This window comes from Symsagittifera roscoffensis, chromosome 3 (assembly GCF_963678635.1).
Source record: "Symsagittifera roscoffensis chromosome 3, txSymRosc1.1, whole genome shotgun sequence".
Lineage (NCBI taxonomy): Eukaryota > Metazoa > Xenacoelomorpha > Acoela > Convolutidae > Symsagittifera > Symsagittifera roscoffensis.
Genome location: NC_087064.1, coordinates 27,436,074 through 27,460,012, shown reverse-complemented (window position 1 = coordinate 27,460,012; position 23,939 = coordinate 27,436,074). Strand labels below are relative to the sequence as shown.

Below are 23,939 nucleotides of genomic sequence, written 5' to 3'. Positions count from 1 at the left end.
TTTCCGATTGGGCTAATTGAAAACAATTTAAAAAGAATTTCAAAATCAATTCCATGGGCAGGTGCATGCGGATTTGATGGCTGTTTAGTTTTGCAACTACAATGTTATAATGCTGTGATTTGTTGTGAAGTAGTATAACAGTCGTCTTCTTATGTCACATATGAGGTTAGGAAGAATAGGCCCTATAACCATTGGCTCAAGGGTCAGGGACAACATCTCCCTAGACGTGCTATTTACCTCATTCATTCGGAGCCAATTTGGTTCGCGAAAGACATGAGACTACACAACCGTGTTTCAGCTTAAAGGTCACTACCAAAAAACCCCAAATCTACAAATGAGAACGGATGGATCAACCTAAATCAACCTAAAGCCTCATCTCAACATAATCACATAAAATGCACTCAAGAAATCATTACCCAAAATACCAATTCGAGTAGAGCTGCCTTGTTCCTGACAGAAAGCATCGCGAAATTCTACATGAGTACCATCGCTGGGCGAGAGAAATCCTTGATTGGGCAGGCAGACGATTAAAACTTCCAAATGGTTCCAAAAACTAAACTTCTCGCGTTAAAACGGCTTATTAAACAAAACTTCCAGAGTTGCTTTGCTTATATTTTTACCTAAACCTATAAGGAAGCGAATCCCGAGATAAAGAAGGGTGTTGGGACGGCGTGTCCAGCCTTCCTGAAGAAATTAAGGACGTTATTTCTCCGTATTCCAGAACCCGGAGAGGTCTCGGGAGGAGAACCAAAACTGTATTTTATAAACTTTTAGCTTCCTGTTCATGTCCTGACATGAACTAATAACATCTAAATTCGTTTTCAGTTCATGAGAAGCTAGGAGTTGAGGGAAAGGGTTGATCCATCTTCAATGGGTTGGGGGAAAGGGTTGATCCATGGACAAGACGGCGTGTCCATTCCTTATCTCGGGATTCCCTTCCTTATCATAGATTTAGGTAAAAAATTTAAGTAAAGCAACTCTGGAAGTTTTGTTTAATAAGTAGTTTTAACGCGAGAAGTTTAGTTTTTGGAACCATTTGGAAGTTTCAATTTTCTGCCTGCCCAATCAAGGTTTTCTCTCGCCCAGCGATGATACTCTTTTAGAAATTCGCGATGCTGTCTGTCAGGAACAAGGCAGCTCTACTCGAATTGGTATTTTCGGTAAGGTTGCGAATACCAATTTAACTATAGTATGAGTTTCATCATTTTTTCCCGCAATTCTGATTCGAGTCCTCGGTTAAATTAACTCCTGATTTTCAGTTGTCGGGAGAAACTTGAGCATGACATGGTCGATTAGAGTTTTTTAAAAGTTAATTTTTGCCCAAAATCAAGGTCAAACTTCCAATTGTGACCGACTGGCAAACAAAAAAAACTTTTACGAGTGGCAAACTTCAGTAATAAATGACCACTGGCATTCTTCAGCTGAAGTTTTTGATATTCTGGAGGCTCACTGACCACTGATGCGCGATGGAGAAACCGATCCTTAGTTCGAGGACTATAGGCTAGTCGGTGATAAGAAAAAAATAAGATTTGTTTTTGCTCGAATATGAAAGTTTGAAAAGATCGAAATGGACCTGTCAAGCTCAATTGGACCTGTCATGCAGAAGTCAAGAACCAGAGAAGCGGAATTGTTAAATGCGGGAAAATTGATAAAATTGCCGTACTCGCAAAGAGTGGAAACAAGCGGGCAGACTGTGGAGCAAGAGCCAATTTGGTTAAAAGATTTCCTTCTGATTTGACCCATTCGTCCAGAAAAACTACCTGAGCATCATTATCAGAAACTTTTTTGAGTTAAACTTGGCACAAAACTTCCTGAGTTGGAGTCATAATATCTAATCGCGTCTGGAGATAATTCCAGAGTTCTTGTTCAGTTGTGAGTAACTGTATTTAATTACATGAGTGCAATTTATCTAGTTACGTTGAGGTGAGGCGAGTTTTAGATATCTATATCTGAAATGCATAAATTGTTAACTATCCAATAAATATTGATGGTAGCTATTTGAGGTCCAAGCTCTGTGTTTATTGGCGTTCGCTTGTTTCAGATATTTCGAGACCTAGCCATGGGAAGTATTCGTTTCTATCTTGAATCAGATGGAAGGGGGTATTTTGAGTAGTGGCCTTTAAACTGAAGCAATCCTAAGCTTTCATGTCAAAAGCAAACCGTGAATTGGCTCCGACTGATTGAGGTACGAAAGCGCAAGAGTGTAACATTCGCCCGGAAGTACATATCGACGGAAAATAAAGCTAGGTTCTAAAAAGACTGACTAGCGTCTAAACACAGCTCTACATGCTTTCCACCGTCTCTGCCAAAGCCAGTTCTTTTGGTGGTCTTCCTAACACCGGGTCGACAAAAAATTTCCTGTTTCCGGCTTCGATCAGAACGCTCTAATTAACTTAATTTTATGCAAAAGTAGTGAGCTCATGGCTGGGTCTCAGCATCCCCAGACCACAAGATTGTTGATCAACCCTTTCCCTCAGCTCCTAAATTCTCATGATCTGAAAACGAATTTAAATGTTATTAGTTCAAGTCAGGACATGACCAGGAAGCTAAAAATTTATAAAATACAGTTTTGATTCTCCTAACGAGACCCCTCCGGATTCTGAAATACGAAGAAACAACGTCCTTAATTCTTTCAGGAAGGCTGGACACGCCGTCCCAACACCCTTCTTTATCTCGGGATTCGCGTTGTAACAATTGTAACGGCACAACTGTTACAACTCGGAATGGTATTTGTAAAGGTTTCTTTAGTCTCAGTCACAATCTCCGTTCACTGCTATATCTCACGAGTTTTGTGTAGTTCTCTGTCTGAGACTAATTTTTGTTGTGTTTTCGCCGTTTCAGTTGGTGCAAAATTCCAAAATTGTCACGTGTCTTTCCTTTTGAACGATTTTTAAAAAATTAACATGAAACTCCAAATTAACCCTTCCGCGTTTGTCAAAATGAACGATTAAGACCTCTAATTCGTTAAAACCGTTAATCTTCCCACTCCAATGTCACAATAAAAATTCGAATTCTGACTTTGCATTTTCGTACATTCTGTTCGAATGTCAAATATTCCCCGGACAGCCCGGTCAATATCCTCCATGAGTCTCGTAGTCCTTATCCAAATTGTACAGTGCCATTGAACATAATTTACAAAATGCATGAAATCCTTTTTAGCCACGTCATATCGACTCACTGCAAAATACCAATGGCATCATACTACACTATTATAGCCTTCCAAATCCCTTCACTAATCTGCACTTTCGAGGATATGACTTAAGATAAAACATTTTTTCTGACTTCTTATGTCTATGTCCTGATTCAAAACTTATTCTCCTAGGTTTAAAAAGTGTTGGGACAGAGGACGGTCCTGCCAACCAACAAACTAAAATTATCCTACTATGCTTCTTCCCTTGGGAAATTTAATTGTTATTGTTCCTGAAAAATAATATTAAGGAACTCGGTGTTTAGAAGGAACAATGAAATAATCTCCCTCTTCAAGATATTACCCAAGCCTTCCATATCACCACAAAGTGATCAGTCGTCTTAGTTGATTAAAAACAATCATGCAGGCTGGAATAATTAATATACTCTCCACCAAAGTCTTTCTAAATAAAAAGTAAGGGTCTCTAAAGCCACTAACTAAACTCATAACGCAAATTTTGAAGTGCAACAATTTCTTTAATCTTCAAAACTCAATTAAAAGTTTTCTTTTCAGTTTCAATTTCGAACTAAGTTGCTTTGTTTCTCATTTGAGTTTTTCTCACACAAACAGTTCTGAGTTTTAATCTCTTCTCCATCGTTGCTTCTTTATTTCTTTTTTCACTCTTTATTTTCCTTGTTTTGAAGTTGTAAAACTTCTAAATTCTTCTAAGATTTCTTCTTTTTGCATCTTGTTATTCGGCTATTTGTCAATGTTCCATCTCCTCCTCCTGCGACATTGACTCCGCAACTTCAGTCTCAGTGTCTTGTAACACGTCGGTAGCTATTTTGACGCTGTTGGAGGCAGTCCTCCGACACTTCTGCTCTTCTACTCTTCGTTTGCAACAAGGTAGAGGATCAACGTTAGTTTCCCTGTTTCGGCAGAAGCTGTTGTGGAGGCACAACTTCACGTTTCTCTCCAAGTCTTCCTTCAATGTTTCTTCTCTTTCTCTCCCGTCACATTCATTTGTCCTAGACGTCCCCTTCACTGCGTTGGTTACTGCATTCCGATGAGTAACAAAAGCTCGATTGAAAGCTCCTGCTCCAATGTCCAGCTGATACGCACTGTACACTCTGCTGTGCTTCGACATATGCTTCTTGGCATTTTCGTACAACCATGCAGTCATATTGGCTCTGAACCATGGCTCATATCTTTTTCACTTCCATCGGAATGTTCAGGATTTCGCACGTTGTCTCAAAAAGATCTAAATCTTCTAGACTATCCAATTCCTGCCATTGCTCTTTCGTAGGCGTTTCTTGTCGATTGTTCTCTTTTACATGAGCTTCCAGCCATCGTATCGCCATCATAATTCCCACTATCACTATCGTCATGGGCTGTGATGAATCTAGTAAACTCATGGAGAGCAGCTCTCCACAGTCCCAGATTAACACCAGATTACTAGGCCCGGGATACCACCATGTTTGTAGCAAGCAATGGCAGGGGAACTGATCATGTGTCAACATGAGGCTCCTCCAATTACGCTTTTCCGACGCCTCCAGTAGTGGTTCCACTTCCATCATTAATCGGTGGACTTCATCATTCTTATCTACTGCATTGTAATCTGTGAATGTTGACCCTTTCTGCTTCTGTCTTTCAAAGTCACTGAAGTTCCCACTGGCGTATCCCATGAACTTATTTCCCAGCATCGATTCTAATTCTTCTTTGGTTCTCTCGGGAACTACTGAGAACGTTTCGCACAATAACTTGTAAGATTTTTCTGACATCCTCGCTGGTCTCACGCATTTCGGCACTGAAAAGGTTTGATCCACGATCGTTCTCGTACTCTTCACATCCACCGCTACGAAAAGCACTGGGTATCTGCTCTTGCACGTTGGAGCTAATGTCGATCCCACTAAAAATTGCGCCCCCGGTGGTCTACGATAAGTTTTAATGAACCGGATAATCATTTCCGCCTCGATCGCTTCCCTCCACTTCCCAATATACTTTTGCTCGCTTTGGAAAACTCCCGGAAAAATTTCTACACTGATAATCGTGACCATGTCATGCTTATGTTCCAGATTCAATAGTGACTCTAGAGAACCAAACATGCTGTAGAATTCTAGTGCAGTCACTAGATTCGCCTCAGTTCCTCCATGGCAATCTACAAACAACTCCGTTTCCGTTTTTACTTTCATTACGATGTTCCCAAATAAAATCGTTAATTGCTTCTGTTGCTTCGCAAGCGTCTTCACGCAATCTATACCTCCACAGATGTGACTATCCTGTCCAGAGATGTCCGCCAGACAGTTGCCAGGTTTAATCCAGTCCTCTGGTCCCCAGCCAGGCAACTCTACTTTGTCTTCTCCGTTGCTCTTAGAGGCTGTCGTCATTAAATTGTAATGATGTTCAGGTCACGCAAGCTACTGTCTGAATTCAATTCCCTCTGCACAACCTGTGTTGCACGCAGTATCGAATCGGCGTTAGGACTTGGACATCATGATGGTTTCATCAGTTCCCACACCACCATTAGACTCGTTCTCAGCAGTTCGTCCGAGAATCCCAATCCAAACTCCACTCGGTTGCCAGATCTCGGCACTGAAGTTGCAGTCACCTTTCCTTCCAACACGAGTCCCAGCTTAGTCTGCTGATTAGCAGCGCTTCCTATTGTAGCAAATCTTGACGTCCAGAATCTTAGCAACACTGCTTGCTCGTAATCGAAGAAGCAATCGCGTATGTCTTCCTTTATGAAAGGGTTGTACACCTTCCCTACGATTCCAGATACTGTACGATTTCTTCCTGATCGGTCCACAGTATTCACTGGCCTTCTTTTGTGAGCCTCATCTTCTTGTTAGAGAATCTCCTTACCTCGTCAATCTTCTCCATTGGTTCCAGCTCCACAGGCTCCTTCATGTTTACTCGCATCGGTTTACTCTGTTGGATATACAAAAGTGCTAGTAAGAGCAAAGCTTTCGCACGTTCATCGCATTCTCTTGGCATCTTGACACAAGTGTTCAACGCCGGCGCTGATATTTGTTCTTTCATTAATCGAATGAAACAGAGAGCGTCTGCCTGCGCACGCTACTGCCGCTCCTTCTTGGGTGATTAGATCCCTCATACTCGTCATTAAGAATACCTTCTCTCCCTTCGATCTTTTTCTTTCTTCCGAACCATATTCCCCCCGTGTCAGTCCTGTCATGCACCATGCGAACCCCAGTTGTAATTCTGTTCTCACATAGGGTATCGCTATCAGAGCGTGTATCTTCGGAGTGGTTCTCATTTCTTCTTCGAAGTACCGTAACACTACTGCTCTCCAAGGTAGGCTCACCAACTGCTCTATCGTTTCCGCGTGCATTTCGGAAGATACAAGAGTTGCTTATGCCTTCTGCTTCAGGGTTATTCCTTGCAACATCGTCTCTAAATAACCTTCCATATCACTTTTGTTTTCCAGAGCAATTAAGTGTCCTCTAGCCGAGTTTCTGTATTCCATCATCTCCATGTATCCACCAGTGCGTTCATCAATCGATACAGTTTCCGACACTGTCAGTCGGTTGTACTCAACTGGGACTAGCTGTCCTAAGTCGCTTCGCTTTGAAAGACAGTTTGAAGACAGTTTGAAATCTCGTAGGGTACTCTCTCCACATTGGCTGAGTATTTCCATTTCTAATGTTGCTCCAGTCAGAGTGCGGTCACTCCTATTGGTTTTATAACTTGCTGATTTTATTCCTACCACGAGAATGGGTGGCACCATTGCTACGTCAGTCAACATTCTGTCAGTACAAGGCAACCGGTCATCAGCCTGTCCCATTTCCGTGGCTTCTTCGACGCGCTTTCTTTTGGCTGAGTTGACAGCTTTTGTCGAGATTTCAGAATCCATTTTTGTTTTTCCAGCTTTCCTCAATTTCACTTTGCTGCCAAGTTTCATTTTCATATCGTTAGTCTTGTCAGTCACCATCTTTGATCGCATCGTTCGCTTTCGGGTTCTCGACAGATACACTACTTTTTCCTTGCCTTCTTGCGGCGTTGTTTTTGTAGGAGAAATTGCCTCACTCTCTTCAGTGGCCGAGTCGATCAATAATTCGCTCAATCTACTCCACACTCGTCGAGTTTGTCAAGGACTTCCATCATTAGTGGTCTGTTGAGACTTATTTTTAGTATAGACTGAGTCCTGTAGCTCTGAACTACTGTCCAGACCTCTTCCGTGAAGGCAACTCTGTCCATATTGCATCCCGTCCTATTGTCGTGGTCTCTATGATGAACTTCCCACTCTTCTTCGGGCAACGTTCCCAAAAAAGGTACTCTGGCAGTGCCTTCTATTCTTCTTCTCCTCTGTGATTCCATTAAGAGTTACTTTTCGGCATTTTTAGAATTGCTCGGAGAGCTGCTCTCCGGCAAATTCCGATTCATTTCCACAAGGCCGACGGAGGTTCCAGCGTTGAAGTTTCCTCGTCTGCTTGCTCAGTCATTGATTCTAATGTGTCTGTGCCGTTTTCAAAGAAAGTTGAAGTCCAGGCTGAACATCCCGCCTGTCGAAGCCTTGTCGTCCTCTTTCTCAGCCTGATCGGGATCCTGCTGCGTAGGCTCTTCCGATTGACGGCTTCCTGTCTGCCCATCGTCTCGTCTTGGATTCTTTCCTGAACTCGAGGGCTCTTGCTATTCATCTCACATTCCATCTGGAAACTTCGCTACAACTAGTCTGCCAGCTGATCGGTCTTCTTCCTCTCCGTGCATTACCTTGACTTCTTCACAGCCGAAGGGTGCTAGCATGGTTCTAGTGTAAAGTTTCCCGCCCACAATTAACTCTGGTTTTACACTCGTCAAGATTAAGGAGGCTTCTCGCAAGTCCGATCTGCCTCTCATGACCATTGGCGCCAGATCCAGTTTTGCCCATTCTTCGTCAAATCGTCCAGGTTTCGGAGTTGCTGCATTATTCATTCGTCCCCCGTTGTTTCATCCGTGTAAGCAAACTGCGTATATTACAGCACGGCGGCGTTTCTGACCACGAAGCACGGGTCCATCATCTCGGAGAATTTCGCTATCCTCCTTTCGTTAGTCTCGAAGGCTCTCAACCTAGGGGTTTGTACTAGGGAGTCTGCTCTGAGCAACATCCTTCCAATCAAGCGAAATTCAGGGATATCTTCTGGCAGTTTCTTGTATTCACCCCAGCTTTTCGTTTCTTCTCCCAATTTGTGATATGATGCAGTGAGTCGAGGAATTCTTTTGACTTCGCCCTTCGTCATATTGTACGGCCTTAGACTCCAGAGCTTTGAGAAAACCTCGATGTGCCCTCTATCCACTTCTCCCATCCTATCACGGAAATGATCATCAAAATTTATGACAGTCATCTCCGGCTCTGATATTTTCGCGAATAACAAGTCCTCACTCATCATCTCTCTAAGTGCGTGCTGTTCACACCAGTTAAGTGCAATTCCGTCCACTGCTGATATGAGGTTCAGGTGCAACAACGAGCTCCTGTATGCCTCCAACTTAACATCAGGGAATGCAAACGTGACTGCCGGACCGTATATCAATGTCACGAAATCCGTGGCTCCTCTGATCAGTGCTAAGGGATCCATCCTCATGGCCAGGCTCAAGTCAGTTAACAGTGGCATGCCCCCATTATGACGTCGCACGTCTTCTTCTTTTTGAATCGTCTCATCCTCTCCTGTACCAAAGCGATTCTGCTGCAGGAGGTACTGGATAAGAGTATGTCGCAGATCTCTTATCTTGATCCAGGAATCAGTGGGTCGCTTCACGTCAAACCTCCTCACGCTCTCTCTCATCTGCTCCGGGTAGCGTGTCAGTTTCATCAATCCTCCCAAGTTCCCGTGCGTTATCGCAATTAGCGTGAGAAGTCCCTCTAATGGCAAATTCTGCACTCCTTCGGTGAGCAGTATCACTGGTCCTCTCACAAAATTCTCCGCTCCAAACGTCACGAACAGGGCTAGTAGTTCCACGATCGATACTTCTACGACTGCTTGGAGGAACTCTTTAATCAGGTATCGAGAAAACGATGGGTAAACTTTCGCCATGAAGGACGCGGTACATCCGGCTCCCAACCCTTCCAGCATGCTGTCAGTCCAGTCAAAACCTTCTTCTCCCTTCACATTCTGTGTCCAGAAAGCTTCCAGGGAACTTGGCACACTCTGTTTACAAACTCGGCTGACTTATCTTCAGCATTTTCGGCCAGGTTTACCTCTTTCACCAGGTACGCATGGATCTTCCTGATCATCACTGGGCCTCGCTCCAAAGCGTCCGTGCCCAATGCGGCTATTCGAGGGGTCAAGTGCAACCACTTGTTAGCCTCTGGTTTCGTTCTCGAGACCATCGCTTCCAAGTGAGCTCTCGTCTCCTTGGAATTATTCTTTCTTTCTCCTTCCTCTTTTATTTCCATTCCTCGGAACCATAAGTCGTTAGACGTCGCTACCATTACTCGATGGTCATCGTCAATTCCTGGTTTCAGTTTAAGTTGTCGGCTGAAGTTGGACAGTTCCAACCCCAGTACTTCGTCTAACACTAACATGTGTAGTGAATGGTCCTTAAATCCTCGCATCGCATTCGAGATGTCAGACCACACCGCAGGTAATTCCACCCTAAGTGGTGTTACGTTCTCCATCTCTATTCCGCGATTCGAGACAGATGTGATCACAACATATAACCCTTCCGAGAGCAACGCCACCATCGCATATACAAACTTCAGTCCATCGGGGAGACAGTGCAAACACAGCTCTCGGTGTTATCTTGGGAATGCACCTCCTTTCAGCGTATCCATTACGTCTTTCATCGATTCGAGAATATCCTTTATAGCTGGCCATACTGCTTCTTCGGCCGTTTTAGGCTCTTTTAGTCTGCTCAGGAAACCCCTACTGTGTAGATGGTCATTTATGCCGGCAAATACGATCGTGATTGGGTTCATTTCCGTCCGTCGTTGTACCCCGATTGCCATTGACACCGACTGCATTAGGTCCAGGTCGACCGCAGCCAACATTATAACATCAGGCCAAAACAAAGACTTGGAGGTATGTACGAAGTTTGAGTTCGCAACTATCATATTCATTGCTTTTCTCAGTTCTGCTTTATCATACGCTGCAAAGATGGTCTCGTCTTTCCTAATCATCTTCATCCCACCATATCTCTGAACATCGCCTTCATGGGTCATCTGTTTCGGGTACGCCCTTTCTTTTACATGACATGGAAGTGCTCGAATTTGCTTGAACATTGTCACATGTTGTCCTATTGGTGCCCTCGTTGTCAAGAATCTTCCGGGCCTTTCTTCTCAATTTCCTTCACGATGATTCAGTTTCGCTTCTTGCAAAGGTCTTGCATTTACTGGACCCAATTTGTTGTTAGAGGGCAGTCGCTCTAAATCAGCGAATCTTAAGGTGGTCGTAGAGCTGAAATTGATGCCAGCTGCTATCAACCAGTCCACACCTGCGATTGAGTACAGTCCGTTGACGGATAGTCTCGCTCCATTTAGCATCCTTATGGCATCGGCTGCAAACCTTACCGTCTGAAGGTTCAATTTCATCAGGTCCTGTTTATAGACATGCCAGGGAGAAGGTATGGGCCTCGTTCACATCAAATAGCTTCTGTCTGGTCATCGCTCCTCTCTGATCTTGTCTCCGATCTCTTTTCCGGTCTCGTTTCTGGTCTCGAGGTACTTGTTGTCTCCGTAGTCGGGTTGACAGGCTAATCTTCGCCTTGGATGAATGGTTTTTCTTGCTGCCGCTTCTCCCAATCGGTCCTGTACGTCCATTCTTTGCCCTGGCTCGCTACAGCTTTGCGGCCTGTAGGACCGCTCCCAGACGTGTTTCTAGGTTAGGGGGCCCGAAGGTTGAGAGTGCCGGCTCATTCGTCGTTTCTTATTTCTTTAGCACTCCCGTGTCAAAGACCTCGACCTCCATTTCATCCAGTCGCTCCTCTAAGATTCGGTTCATCCAGGCTTGTCTTTCTATACTATCAAAGTGAATCCCATCGGTGGTTAGTCTGGCCTGATCCATAGCTCTGAGCTCGTGATCAATGTCCATAAGGATCATCCGTCCAGCCTTCCGATTCGCCAGATTTCTCAGTATGTTGTTCCACCTGATGACTCCTTCGTTGTGCCTCCTTCCTGTCGATGTCAACGTTCTCGTGCTCATCGGTACGGTGCAGACGGTCAGTACCGCGCAATTGAATTTTTGCCAGAGAGGTGTGAATCGGCACACCATCATCGATTCCCATTGTGCCTCTTCATCGTCTGAGCCTCTGGACACGTTGTTTGTCCCTATTAGGATCATTATGTTAATGATCCTCCCTGGGTTCATTAGCTCTACTATTCGAAATAGCTGGGCTATCGTGGCACCTCCAAAGGCCATCACCGTGGGGATCCAAGATGGTCTCAGGTTTTGGAGAACTCTCACCAAACTGTCACCCAGTATGATATGAGTTGTCCCGAGCTGCGGTGAGTATCGCCGGACTCTAGATCGATCGATTAAAGCAGGCTCGCGGATCCGCTTCCGTAACTCCTGTGAAATTATTTTTCAGCTGGTTGTTCTTCTGCACATCAAACACTCGGGACACTTTCTTCATCGGCAAATTTCGTGTTTTTCTCTCAGGGGCTCCAGCTGTCTTTGCTGGTAATGTGACACTGTCAACTCCCGTTTTCTTTATCGTTTCTCGGGAGAGTTCCACTCTGCCCGGGTCGTCGATTCTTCCATAGGGTACAGTCACCCCGGAACCTGCGCATTCCTATTAGCGACTAGTCCAGCTGTTTCTATCAACTTCCGCACCGTCTGCTCCACGATTGGGTCGCCTAGAGTATCACTTGGGTCTGGCATCGTCACTCTCCCTGCCGTAGTCGGAGGTCGCACGTCCGTCGTCTGTATTAGTTCGCGAGGCGTTAGGAGCTCCATCGGGGACTGCCCACGAGGAACATTCTTTGCAGGTATCGCTTTTTCTACTGCCGTCGTCAACGCCAACCGTTCCGATTCTTGCCTCAAGCGTTCTATTTCTTGACCCTGCTTCTTCGTACAATCTTCAAACTGTTTCTTCCACATGTCCCTGTCTTCTTCTACACTGATCATAGTCTTAGTCACTTGATCTAGCTCCTTCGGGTCTTCTCCAGTTCTTGCATCGTTCCGTTGAGATCTTGCAACGTCTCGTTCGTCTGAACTTCTTCTTCTACTCTCGACCTCTTTGGTGGCACAGCTGCTCTCAATTGTGAACTAGGCGAGGCAGCCTCGCTGTTCATCTCCTGATGCATTCTTCTCAGACCAGGCCTAGGCTTGGTTGGCAGAGGCATCTCACCTGGTTGGTAGGTCCTGCAACTTCCCAACCCAGGCTCTTTCGCCAAGTCACTTCCTGAAAGAGCCCCGTTTCTCCACCTCATTACCCTCATGGTTGGGCGGTCTAATGCTCCTCTTTCTCCATATGCGGCCATCAATAAGGATTAAGTGGGCGGTCCCCGCGGTTATCAAGCCCTAAGATGTTTATTAAGGCGACCAGCAACTTGACTAGCTCTGGGTCCTCCAGAGCAAAGTCTCGATCCATTAGCCGACGATAGATCGCATCTATCATCAGTCCTACATATGCCACCGCTAGGTCCATCAATTCATTCAAATTGAAGTTAGATTCGGTTTGATTAACAGTTTGTTCAATTGAAATCTGATGAATAAATAAATGATCAATCAGGATCTAGAAAAGAGGTCACGAATATCACATTTGTCACCATTACTCAAATTTTGTATTAAAATTTATTTAAAACAGTCATATAAAAAGATTTTGATCTGGAAATGTATTAAAATCAGTTTTTTGCTAAAATTTTGGAATTCGACCTATGAATGGAGCGTCCAAAATTTGGATCTATTTCTAAGATCGTCATTCGATTGTTCATGGTCACTAATCCCTTCGTACCCAGGGTCTTAATAACAAAACAAAACACACATATCACACACTACACACATAGTATGACACCTTCCTGCATACAACCTAAGCTCAGCCTATACTAAAATAATATTTCTTATGTAAGTATACTTGTATGTTGGCATCAGAAAAGATTACGTGTATCAGTGCATACAGCTCCCGTGGATGCAGTCGTCCTCGATTCGGGTCATATACTGGAAGCGAGAGATCCTTTACCTCCCTTTCCACAAGGGAGTCTCTCAGTCTCGTCATGGACAAGACCAAGTCTTCCGGGTCCACGTGCCGCTTCTCTGTCGCCCTCGTCACCAAGAAGCATAAATACCTTCTCGGTATCTGCGACGCCGCCGGAGGCAAGGCTGCTACGCCTCCTATTCCTGGTCTTTGGTTCCAAAATAAATGTTGTCTCTTAAAGTTTTTATATTGTCTCTTAAAATCTGCTGCCAACGCTGTCCTAAAACTCATGTCCGCTGTAATCGCTGTCGCACATGTTCTATTTGTAAGTATAAAATCTTAAGTGTCAATATTATGCTTTTTGAGTACTCATTTGGCAATTTAAAATATGACTCAACTACTCTCCTTTTGTCCGGTTTCTTAGGGTCCTCGCTATTTCTGCTTCTAGATTACCTGTCTCTCTTGCTATTCTTGATTTTTTTATTAATAATTTTTCAGTGTGGGTAAGTCCTACCCCTACTCCCCGCACAAAAATATCCATCGACGTCCCCGTCAATCGCATACCGGATATTAAATCAAGGTTGGATGTAGGAATGAGTAATTGCCTTTCCTGGGCAGCCCAGGAAGGATCATCCCTTTCGGTTTTTTTGTATTTCATGCTCTGACGGTCTACATCTTGAATCGTGACACTGGTCTCCTTTAGGTTGGACGTCATTTCGTTCAGCCATTCGAAGACACGCAGATTCGCCAAGTCTTGTTCGTAAGATTGCTGTAGCTCGTCGTCGAATTCTACCTCGGGCTTAGACCGATCATCGATCCACTCCTCGTCGCGGTCGTCGACTACATCGATGTCTTGTGACACAGTTATTTTTTCTAGACCTACCAATTCTTCCACTATCTTCTTCAGATCTATTCTGTCCACTACGAAGTCATCTTCGTAAGGATTGTATTTCTCCGCGAGTCTTGTCCTGTCACTCTGTCGAGTCTGTTTCGTAAACCGAAGATCTGGTTCCAAATTCTTGGGGACCTCCATCTGTTCGGAGTCCTCTTCTGCTTAGGGTAAGATTTCTTCATCTGCTTCAATCACCTCATTGGGATCCTGGTCCAGTGGTCGACTTGATCCTTCCTCTACGACCTCATTCCCATCATTCTTTCCCCTGGTGCCCTTCTCATTGACCTCGCAGGCAGGGTCCATCATCAGATAATCCTTCTCTTCCATGTCTGCAGGTATACACCAGTCTTCCGTAGATGGGTTGTGTGGTCTAGTATTTTCGTAGTGAGCGGCTCGGCCAGTACTCAGTCTGTAAAAACGTCCCTCCTGGTGCACTTCCGTAATCATGAAGGGTTCCCCTTCACTTCTTCAAGAGCTTTTTCGTTCATTTCTGTGTATAACGTTTTGAAATAACCATACGTAGTCTCCTACCGAGTAAGCTTTCGCACCAGCTGCTTTTTAATATCATTTTCCTCTGCCTTGCCTGTGCCTGCTGAGTGTTCCGTCTACACAAGTCGTTTAGTTCTTGTTGAAGCCATTCGTCTGGGGATGGTATGTCGTGGAGTGAGCTTGAGCCACCTCTGAGCATCTCATCAGCTCATTCGTAAGTTCTCCCACGAAAGCTGTTCCGTTTTCCGATTGAAACGTCATCGAACAACCATGTCTCGCTATCCACGTTTTGATTAGATGATCGCATGTCTCTTCTGCTGAGGCAGTTATGCAGGGGACGGCCCCTGCATACTTCGTGAAGTGGTCTATCATGACCAAGACTTGATTATAGCCACTGTCTGTCATACATATTTGCTGGTGGTCAATATGCACCACCTCGTTGAATTCAGATTACTCGATCGACTGCAAAGGAAATAGCACTTTCCCTGGACTCTTGACCTGTTGGCATGACAGACATGCTGTTACCCATTTCTCGCATGCCTTCTTCATCCCAGGCCACTCAAAGCGCTTCAGAATCCTCTGGTATACTTTGTCAATTACCTGATGGCCCATCTGATTATGCGACTTGAATAAAAACTCTCTCTGATAGAGTTGCGGCAACATTATCGCGTAATATTTGTACAGGACTTTGTCTTCTTCTCTTCTCTTACAAGCCATGATCCCGTCCTTGTTCAGAAATAACCTTCCCTCTTTTTGCATAAAGTACTGTCTCAGAAAACTGTAACTGTCTTCCTCCAGTTCACCTTTGTCTGGTGTTCGATTTTCGATCCACCTTTACAACTTACTCGTCATGCGGTCATTTATTTGTGCTCTTAGTAGGTCTGAGAGTCTGTATCTCGCCTTCAAGTACGTCTTCATCACCCTCGATTGACTATTCCTTTCATCGGGCTGATGCGTGTCATCTTCCATCTTCACGCATCAAAGTTTCGCCAATGGTTCTGTCTCTTGCCTGAAGGGCTGATGATCAGTCCTGACTAATTCTTTCTGCGGCTACAAACTCATCGATCGTTTCGATACCGCTATTGTTTCTGGATCATCCGCTGCCTTGTCAGTGACTGTTTCGCTGGGTACCAAGTAGCGATCACTGTCAGGGTCTTGATATACCTCTCTGTCCAGGTCTCTTGATCGAGTCTCCACTAGCAACATGTGGATCGCTAGGTCTGACAATTCCGATCCTGTGCTCGAGTTCCTGTCTGAGTAAGTGTCAATTCCTGAATTCCTCGAGTCGTCATCAACGGAAGAATCTGTCACTGAGCATGTTCCTTCTTCGGGATCAGTTTTATGCGCTCTGCTCATCCATCTGAACTCCCCGGACAAACTTTTATCCCTCAGGTCTTGCTCCTCACATTGAACATTTTCCTCTACACCTGACTCCCCGGACAAACTTTCTTGTCACGGGTCTTGTTGCTAAACTTGCTTATTCCCATCAACTTCCTTCTCCCCGGACAAATTTTCTAGCCCCATGTTTTTTCCAACCTCTTCGCCCTACTGATCTTGATCCTCAAAGGTGACGATTTTCCTTTGTGTTCCTTTCACCTGTTCTTTTCGTTTGTAGGATGTACTTGTCAAGGCGTTTTGGGGCATCGATGATACTAGTTGCTGAACTATTGTCCTACAATTCCTTTAATTTTCCGTGTGTTGACGTCTTGATGGCTCTATCTTTATTTTCTCACTGACTGTTAGCGATACCATGGCTGCTACTCACTCGGGGTCACCTCTAGTCACTTCTCTCTCCAACCTTTCACCCAGCATCCGCATCACTTGCGGAGTGACCTGCACCGTTTTATCCAGCAATGAGAGGCTGTTTATGTTCATACGAGAGAGTTCCTGTTGGACCAGGTTCGAACGTAGCAACAGATCCAAAGGCACCGGGTCCTTCTTTGATAAAATCTTAATTTCCGCTGTCTTTTTCACCGGTAACTCGGAGTGTCCCGGAATCTGATGTCCAGATTTGTCCAACCATCTCGTCAAGGGAAGCCCCTCATAAGTTTCCTTGTTCAGAAATGAGAACCCTTCCTTGATTTCCGCCTGATTGGTTTGTTTCTGTTCTAAACTTTAATAAAACTCAGTCTTCTTGCTGAGGCTGTCAGCATTCTGGTGATTGTCACGCATCCTGTGCTCGATTATCATGTGGTAGCCGTCTTATCTGACTATCCACCGACCAATATAGCTCTGGTCCATCGAGTACGTCTTGAACTATATAACGCTCTATTGTCCACGCGTAACTTAAAGGGAGCGCTCCTCAAGTATGCGCGGTTTTTCTCCACGAATGTGACCACTGCAAACCTTTCTGCCTTTGATGCACCATATTTCATTTCAGAGTCACTCAACACTTTACTGCTATATGCGATGGGACGGAGAACTGTTCGCCCCTTCCACTCCTTCTCTTGATGCAGTATTCCTGAGATGGCTACTACTGATGCATCTGTGTCAAGAATAAACATGCCCATCTTTGTAGGCATGCCCACCACTGGCGCTTCGCACAGTTCCCTCTTCATGTTCTCGAAGGCAGCTTGAGCTTCCTCGTTCCATTCGAACTTCTTTCCTTTGTTGCGCATCAGTTTTTGCATGGGATACACCTTGTCTGTGTATCCTTTTATGAACTCATGGTAATAAATGGCACACCCTTGGAAGCTCATGCGTTGTGTGTCCGTTCTGGGAGCCTTTCATGTCAACACAGCCTCCACTGCTTCCGTGTCCGGTCTTACGCCATGCCTGTTCTTCCCAGATACTTGATTGAATCGCTAAGGACTTCACATTTTGATGGTTTGCATTTCAAGCCTGCTCTTTTTATGCAACCAAAGACCTCATCGAGCCGATCAATGTGGTCTTCCAAGGTGTCCAAGGTGGGTGTTGCTATGTCCACGTCATCCACATAACCCATCAAAGGTTCCTGTACTTCGTTACTCTGGTCAAAGCCTGAGCCAACAGTCTTTGAAAAGTCACCGTTGCGTTGCACAAGCCAAAGGGCATCCGCGTCCACTGGTAAAACCCCAATTCATATGCGAATCCGGTCTTTTCTCTGTCCTTTTTCCGCAGAGATACCTGTCAGAAAAAAGAACCCAAGTCCAGTGTGGTGAAGAACTTGGCGTCACCAAGTTTCGAGAGGCTCTCGTCTATTCGCGGTATTGGGTATGCATTTTTTATTATCACTGCGTTCAGGTAACGAAAGTCGCAACAGAACCTAAACTTCCCCCCTTCTTCTTGGCCATGACTACCCCGCAAGCCCAAGGTGATTTCGAGGGTTCTAATATATCGTATTCGAGCAACATTTCTATTTCCGCTCGGCACGCTTGCGATTAATGAGGCGTCATTCGCCTTGCGCCTTCCCTATGAGGAATGGCGCCTTTCTCTAATTCTATTTCGTGTTCGACAAAGTTGCAACAACCGATATCCGCCTTATGTCTTGAAAATACGTCCGCGTTCCGATTTAAAACCGCCCTTAATGATTCAAAATCTCCCTCACCTATCCCTCTCAAGTGTTCTCTCTCCGGAAAAACCGGTTTGTCGGATTCAAGTTCATATGGTTCATATTCTAAAATTCGGTCCGGAAAATTCGGATTTCCTTGAAAACAGTTTATTAATAGCTTCAAATTCATCAATTATCTTTAAAAATTTTTCTTTATCAGCATGATTCGGGCAGTCTTTCACGTTATATCTCTTCAAGTTTTGTGTCTCCTCATAGTCGGTCTTCATCGGCAAAGTGTAACCAAGTTTCTTTCCACGCTGGATCGAAACCGTCTTGTCCAGTGTGTTCAACAACACACTGGCACACAGCCCGTTTCGCGTTTCTGAAAAGCTCCGGCCTAAAGTCACCGAGCTTTGACTATTTGGGTTGGGTACCAGACAAACCTGTTTAGTATCACTTAAAGAATTTATATTTCTCATCCTAAAAATTGCTATTACAGCTTGTCCCGGCTGTAGTTTTACTTTTCTTGCAAAAAAAATTGGTACCTTTTTTTCATCTGTTATTATTCTATTAATTGGTCTCTTAACATACTTCCAGTCCGGATTTCTAATCCTTATTAGGCCGTTTTTCAAGTCAATCATCACATCGAAATTCCGGATAAAATCACGGCCCAAGATGAATTGGTCTGAGTCGTCTAAGTTCTCAACCACCAGGAAGCTCATCCAAAGATCGCGTTCTCCCATGTGGAGGACCGTTATTGGTGTCCTTCCGGCTACGTAGATTGCTCCGCGGTTGGAGGCCGCCTATCTGAGGTTCGTTGGAATTAGATCTTCCCTCGTGAAGCCCATTCTTTCCCAAATCTTTATTGGCATCACGCTTACCACTGCTCCTGTATCCAGTAATCCTGTTACTCCAATTTTCTTCCCATTGGTGTCTAGCAGATGTGCAGTCACATCTGCTTTGTACCCTATGTGTACTGCATCTGGCTCCATCATGGCATCATGGCCAATTCTACGGACCTTGAGTTCTTCCTGACCGAAATAGATCTGCCCCATTTGGTCACTATCGGTTTTTACGTAGGACCTAATGTAGATGCTTATCCCGTCAACGTTCAACATCACTTGATACGGTCCTTAGACTTCCACGTAGCGCCCGTTCGAGGGCCAACCGTTGTCAACAACGCTCGCACAGCCCTCGACTCAGTGCTTGGCTCTACCTGTCTGAGTAATCAGCATCTGTGTCTAAATGCATCATAGTGAAGTCTGAGGGTTCACTTAGGTTCCTGATAACCTGATGTCCCGCAACTAAATTTAGTGACTAAATTCTGCTTCGTTGTGGCACCATTCCGAACGTCTGCCCAGAGATTACGTTTAGTTTCAGGCTCAAATTGCTTGGTGCTTTCGTTTCGTCAACCTCCGGTGCCTCGAAGGCCTTTAGCTTTTCCTGAGTTTTCTCATTCTCTAGTTTGAGCTTCACTTTCTGTTTGATCTCCTTTGTCACCAATTCCAGCTGGACTCTGTATAAGGCATCTGTTGTTGCTGCCTTATACTCGATTTTGAAATCGTCTGCCGCAGTCACCGGTTCCGGTTCATGTATCTCTTCCGTTACTACCTGCTCTACTTTGTTAACAGCTCTTGCGGTTTCTCTTACCTGCCTCCATTTCACTCAACAGGCGAGCCATGCTGGCTTTCACAACCGATAAATCTTCCTCATGCCTTGGATGCTTGATGTCTGCCACATCATCCCAAAATTGTGGGCAATCCGATTCAAAATGACCTTCCAAGTTACAAAAGAAACACCTTGGGCCGAGTTTTGCAATTTTTCCTCTCATGAAATCTTCATGATCAGCCTCTGACGCAACTACATCCTCAAGGCTAAAGCATATTGCTTTCATGCCCTGTTTGTAGGTTGGGCATGCTGACACATGATGGTCCGTCGAACTGCAATTTGCACAAGAGCGTCTCTTGTCCATATTGTCCCTTTGTTTGTACCAGTTGTTACCTTGGTTTGCTGGTCCCTTGTTAAAAATGCCATAGTTATTTTTTTAATATCCAGATCTCGATGGAGGCTTCAGTAAAAGATGTTCTTTTGACTTGAGTCTCAACTCCTCTGATGTTGGCGCATTGGTTGAAAGTGGTGTGTAATGTGTCGCTAACATCGTTCGAAGCTCATCATTCTTCACACCATCGATGAATTTTGAGGCTACTGCCAGGTTCATCTTTCTGTTCGACTCATCTGGTTGGCTACGCCTTCTAAGCATCTCCAAATTGTCTAGAAACTTGTCTATCGTCTCGTCTTTTGTTGATTCCGTTTCTCGAAGCGCATCATTGCTTGGTGTCCTTGCACCCCTGAGCCAAAAAAACAAGATTTTAAAGATTTTCTCAGCAGTGTCCCACTGGTATTGCTTTTTGGCCATCGGGCAGTTTAGGGCTGTACCTTCCAGGTTACTGGTGAGCGCACTGCATTCTTGTTTTTCTGTCAAGTGCTCCTCTTCAAACTGCAGTTTCATTACCTCTATGCAGGTATCAACACAGCCATCAGATTCGTCTTTATAGCATCTTGGTTTCCTAAAAACCCTTCAATGGTTCTAGATAACCTCGTTAGGAATGTTTCCAAGGACCTGTTGAGAGGTTCAAAGGCCGTGGTCAGTGATGTCGCATCCCTTGAATGCCCCGCTTGAGAATCATTGCCCCCTGATAGAGGCTCTCGGTTTTCCCTCCGGCTCGAATCGGTGGGATGACTTCTTCCTTGATTCCCATGACTCCAGTTCATGGAATCACATCTCCCAGTCGCATGTGTGTCTTGCGTCGGTCGTTCGTTTGAGGTCAGTCTGTTGCCAGTTGAACTTCCTCTGATGTTTGGGCCTCGTGGCCTTTTGTCCCCTGTAGCATAGCTTGATGAACTGCCCCTTCCTCTAGTGTCCTTTGTCCATATGTCCTTCTTCTATTGGGTTGTTCATTGAAGTTCACTCTCGGCTCCCTGTCGGGCTCTCCTGAGTTTGGTCCCTCATTCTTCGATCCACTCCTGTTTCCTAGTAGTCCATCCAATTTATCCATGATAGCCTGAGTTCGCCTCTCCATCATCGCGTCTATCTTTGTATCAAGAGTCCAAAGAGTCTGCTCCTATTGAAATCTCAACTTCTCGATGTCTTCTCTCAGCCTTAATTCACTCTGCTCAGCTTCCCTCGTATTAGCGACAAGTTCTTGGCCAAGTGATCATCCGTTCTCTCCTTCAAGCGTTTTTCGCTTCTGCTAGATTCTTGTCTGTTGCGGTTGATCTCTTGCCGCAGGCTTTCTCTCTCGACGTGAACTGCCCTCTCTAGTTCACTTATTCTTGAAGACATCTTTTCATTCTGTTCTCCTATGCTGTCCACTATGATGGTCAAGGCTTCTTCAAGTGATGCTCCGTTGTCCACTAATGGCGTCACAAGTAGTGGTGTCACCCTATCGGTTCCAGGTAGCTCGGTGCTGGTCGAGACTCGGGTCTTGATTCTCTGCCTCGACGTCTCTTCATGGTCCACTTCTGGATCCGCAGGTTGGTTACATAGCCCTGTGTTTCTGTTCTTCCCAGTTCGCATCTCCAAATTCGTCATGGTCACAAAGTCTCCTGACTGGCCTGATCCGTTTGTGTCTTGCTTATTGTCCTGACCACACCAAATTGGTCTATAGAGCCGGTCTCTCCGTCGGTGTATGCATCATTCTCCTGAGTCCAACTATTGAGACTCTGACTTGAGATCCGAAGTCATCTTGCTCGTCATCGTCCTCCTCCTCTTCCTGGGTTTCTGCTTCATCACCTGTACCCGTTCCCATGGTAAACGGAGAGAAGTTTCCCAAAGTTTTCTTCACTCTTTCTGAAAACGATGAGGACGTCGCCGGTTTCTCCGTCGCACCATGCATCATAGTGTTGTCTGTGGGTGATCTTGTAGTCGCCACGTTTTCAGTAGAGATGTCGGACAGTTCCGACATCTCTTCTCGGTCTAAAGTCCCGGTGGAAGTGACAAAATCTGGGCCTTGTTCTACCGGAGTAGTTTCACTCGCCAATCTTCTGTTTCCACTCCATTCCGATCCATGTCCGTCCCGGTTCTCATCCATGTCAGGGTCCGGATGGACTTCTGCTTCTATCATTGCCTTCTGTCCTTCCGACGACTTTTGACTCCTGGTTTCAATCATTCCGCCTGAAATGTTCTTCCCTTTGTCGTCCGGGTTCGTGCGATCCTTTCCACGAAAGGGTCGTTCATTGCTTTTCTTTGTTTCTCTGGTATGAATTTCCTAGAGCTATCAGTTAGTTTAGGTATCCTTGACTTGTTTAGACTCATTTTTGATTTATCACTTCCCACACTATCAATTCGATTGCTAATGTGTTTATTATTTGACTGCTAATAATAATAGCACAACAAAATAAATTCCAAAAGTTTCACTTAAATAGTGACCACGAATCCTTGTATGTTATCACAGTACAGAGTATATACAATTTATTCACAATGATCGATTATTGGTTGTAAAGATATGAAGCTAGCACAAACCGATGATATCAATATGTTTAAAATATAGTGTGCTCACTACCCAATCAAGACCAGATATTATTGATTTAAAACCAAAAATGAACGAAATTTAAAAATTGTCAAAGAAAAACGTATGTGTTTTGTACTATAGTTAGTCGCAATACAGTAGTCGAAATTGTTTCTAAAGAAAGAATTTTCCCTGTTCGGTGCCGAGCCAGTCAGACAAAACTTGAAGGCGGTAATTTTCTCAAGTGGGCGTCTAATGCACCCACCAAGTCCTGTGTTACCTATCTGCCTACGGATTGCCCGAGCTAGACCTACTCAAATCCTCAAGGCAATCACTTTTCCAAAAAACGAATTGTATTGCAATCCACACAAATCAGTGACAATTTTTTGTTCATTTTAGACTAAGTGTCGCAAGTATCCGGGTCTAGACCTGTTTTGTTTTAGTCTTATCTTTGTAAAAGGCAAGTTACCAGTGCTTTCTAGTCTGACACTTAATAACCTAATATTCTTTACTATTTACTTTTCTTTAATCTACTTAAGTTTTGACAAAACATAGGACCCCTCCTGGTTGGCAAATTTGGGACCCTTCCGGATTGGCAAAATTGGGACCCTTCTGGATTGGCAAAAATAGGACCCTTCGGATTGGCAAAATTAGGACCCTTCGGGATTTGGACCCCTCCGGGTTTGTAAAAATGGCCTTTTCGGGCCTTTTAAAATTTTCAATAGAGAAGAGACCCTTCCAAATACGTTCTCGGATACTATTATGCTGTAGGAACTAACTAGGAAGGATGTATTTTCCATCCCTAGGCCCTTCCGGATCGTAGTTAAGCCTCTTAATTTACTTTTTACACAACTGTGAAGGGTCTTCTAACTACCGGGTTGGCTAATTTGGAACTCTTCCGGATTGGAAAATTTGGGACCCTTCCGGATTGGCAAAATTGGGACCCTTCCGGATTGGCAAAAACAGGACCCTCTTAAACATTGAGCCTCTTATTTTACTATTCTATTCAACTGTGAATGGTTTTATAACCAGATCAGTCTTGCCTCGACTATGGTTTTCTGGGTTCCTCAGCCCTTTCATGTTGTCTAAAACAGCGTAAAGCTACCTTATTCAACCTTTACTACCCTTTGGTAGAAGTAAAAGGGCTTTCCAAAAAAATTTTTTTACAAAACGTGAAGGGTCTACCTTCACTAATTGGTAATTTTGCTTAAAACAATCTTGAAAATAACTTCACTCTTATTTTTTCGAATAATTGAAAGTTCTATGAGTAAGTTCATCTAATTTTTGATCTATGGTACCAAGATCAACTGAATTTGTCCAGTAGTTTCAAAGTTATTAATCAAAACGTCTTTTTTCTAAAGTCAAAAAATTTTCTCTCTTACAGGTTCC

The 23,939-nt window shown here is 44.4% G+C and overlaps 2 protein-coding genes across 2 annotated transcripts in view; both read right to left on the bottom strand.

Annotated features, from left to right (window-relative positions):
• The window catches only part of LOC134841199 (long-chain-fatty-acid--CoA ligase 4-like), a 454,776-nt gene that overhangs the window by 390,638 nt on the left and 40,199 nt on the right, over positions 1-23,939 (bottom strand). The window lies entirely within an intron of this gene.
• On the bottom strand, positions 21,705-22,211 carry LOC134841645 (uncharacterized). The gene has a single exon (XM_063857678.1). It carries the CDS (start codon positions 22,209-22,211, stop codon positions 21,705-21,707), a length of 507 nt encoding a protein of 168 aa, XP_063713748.1.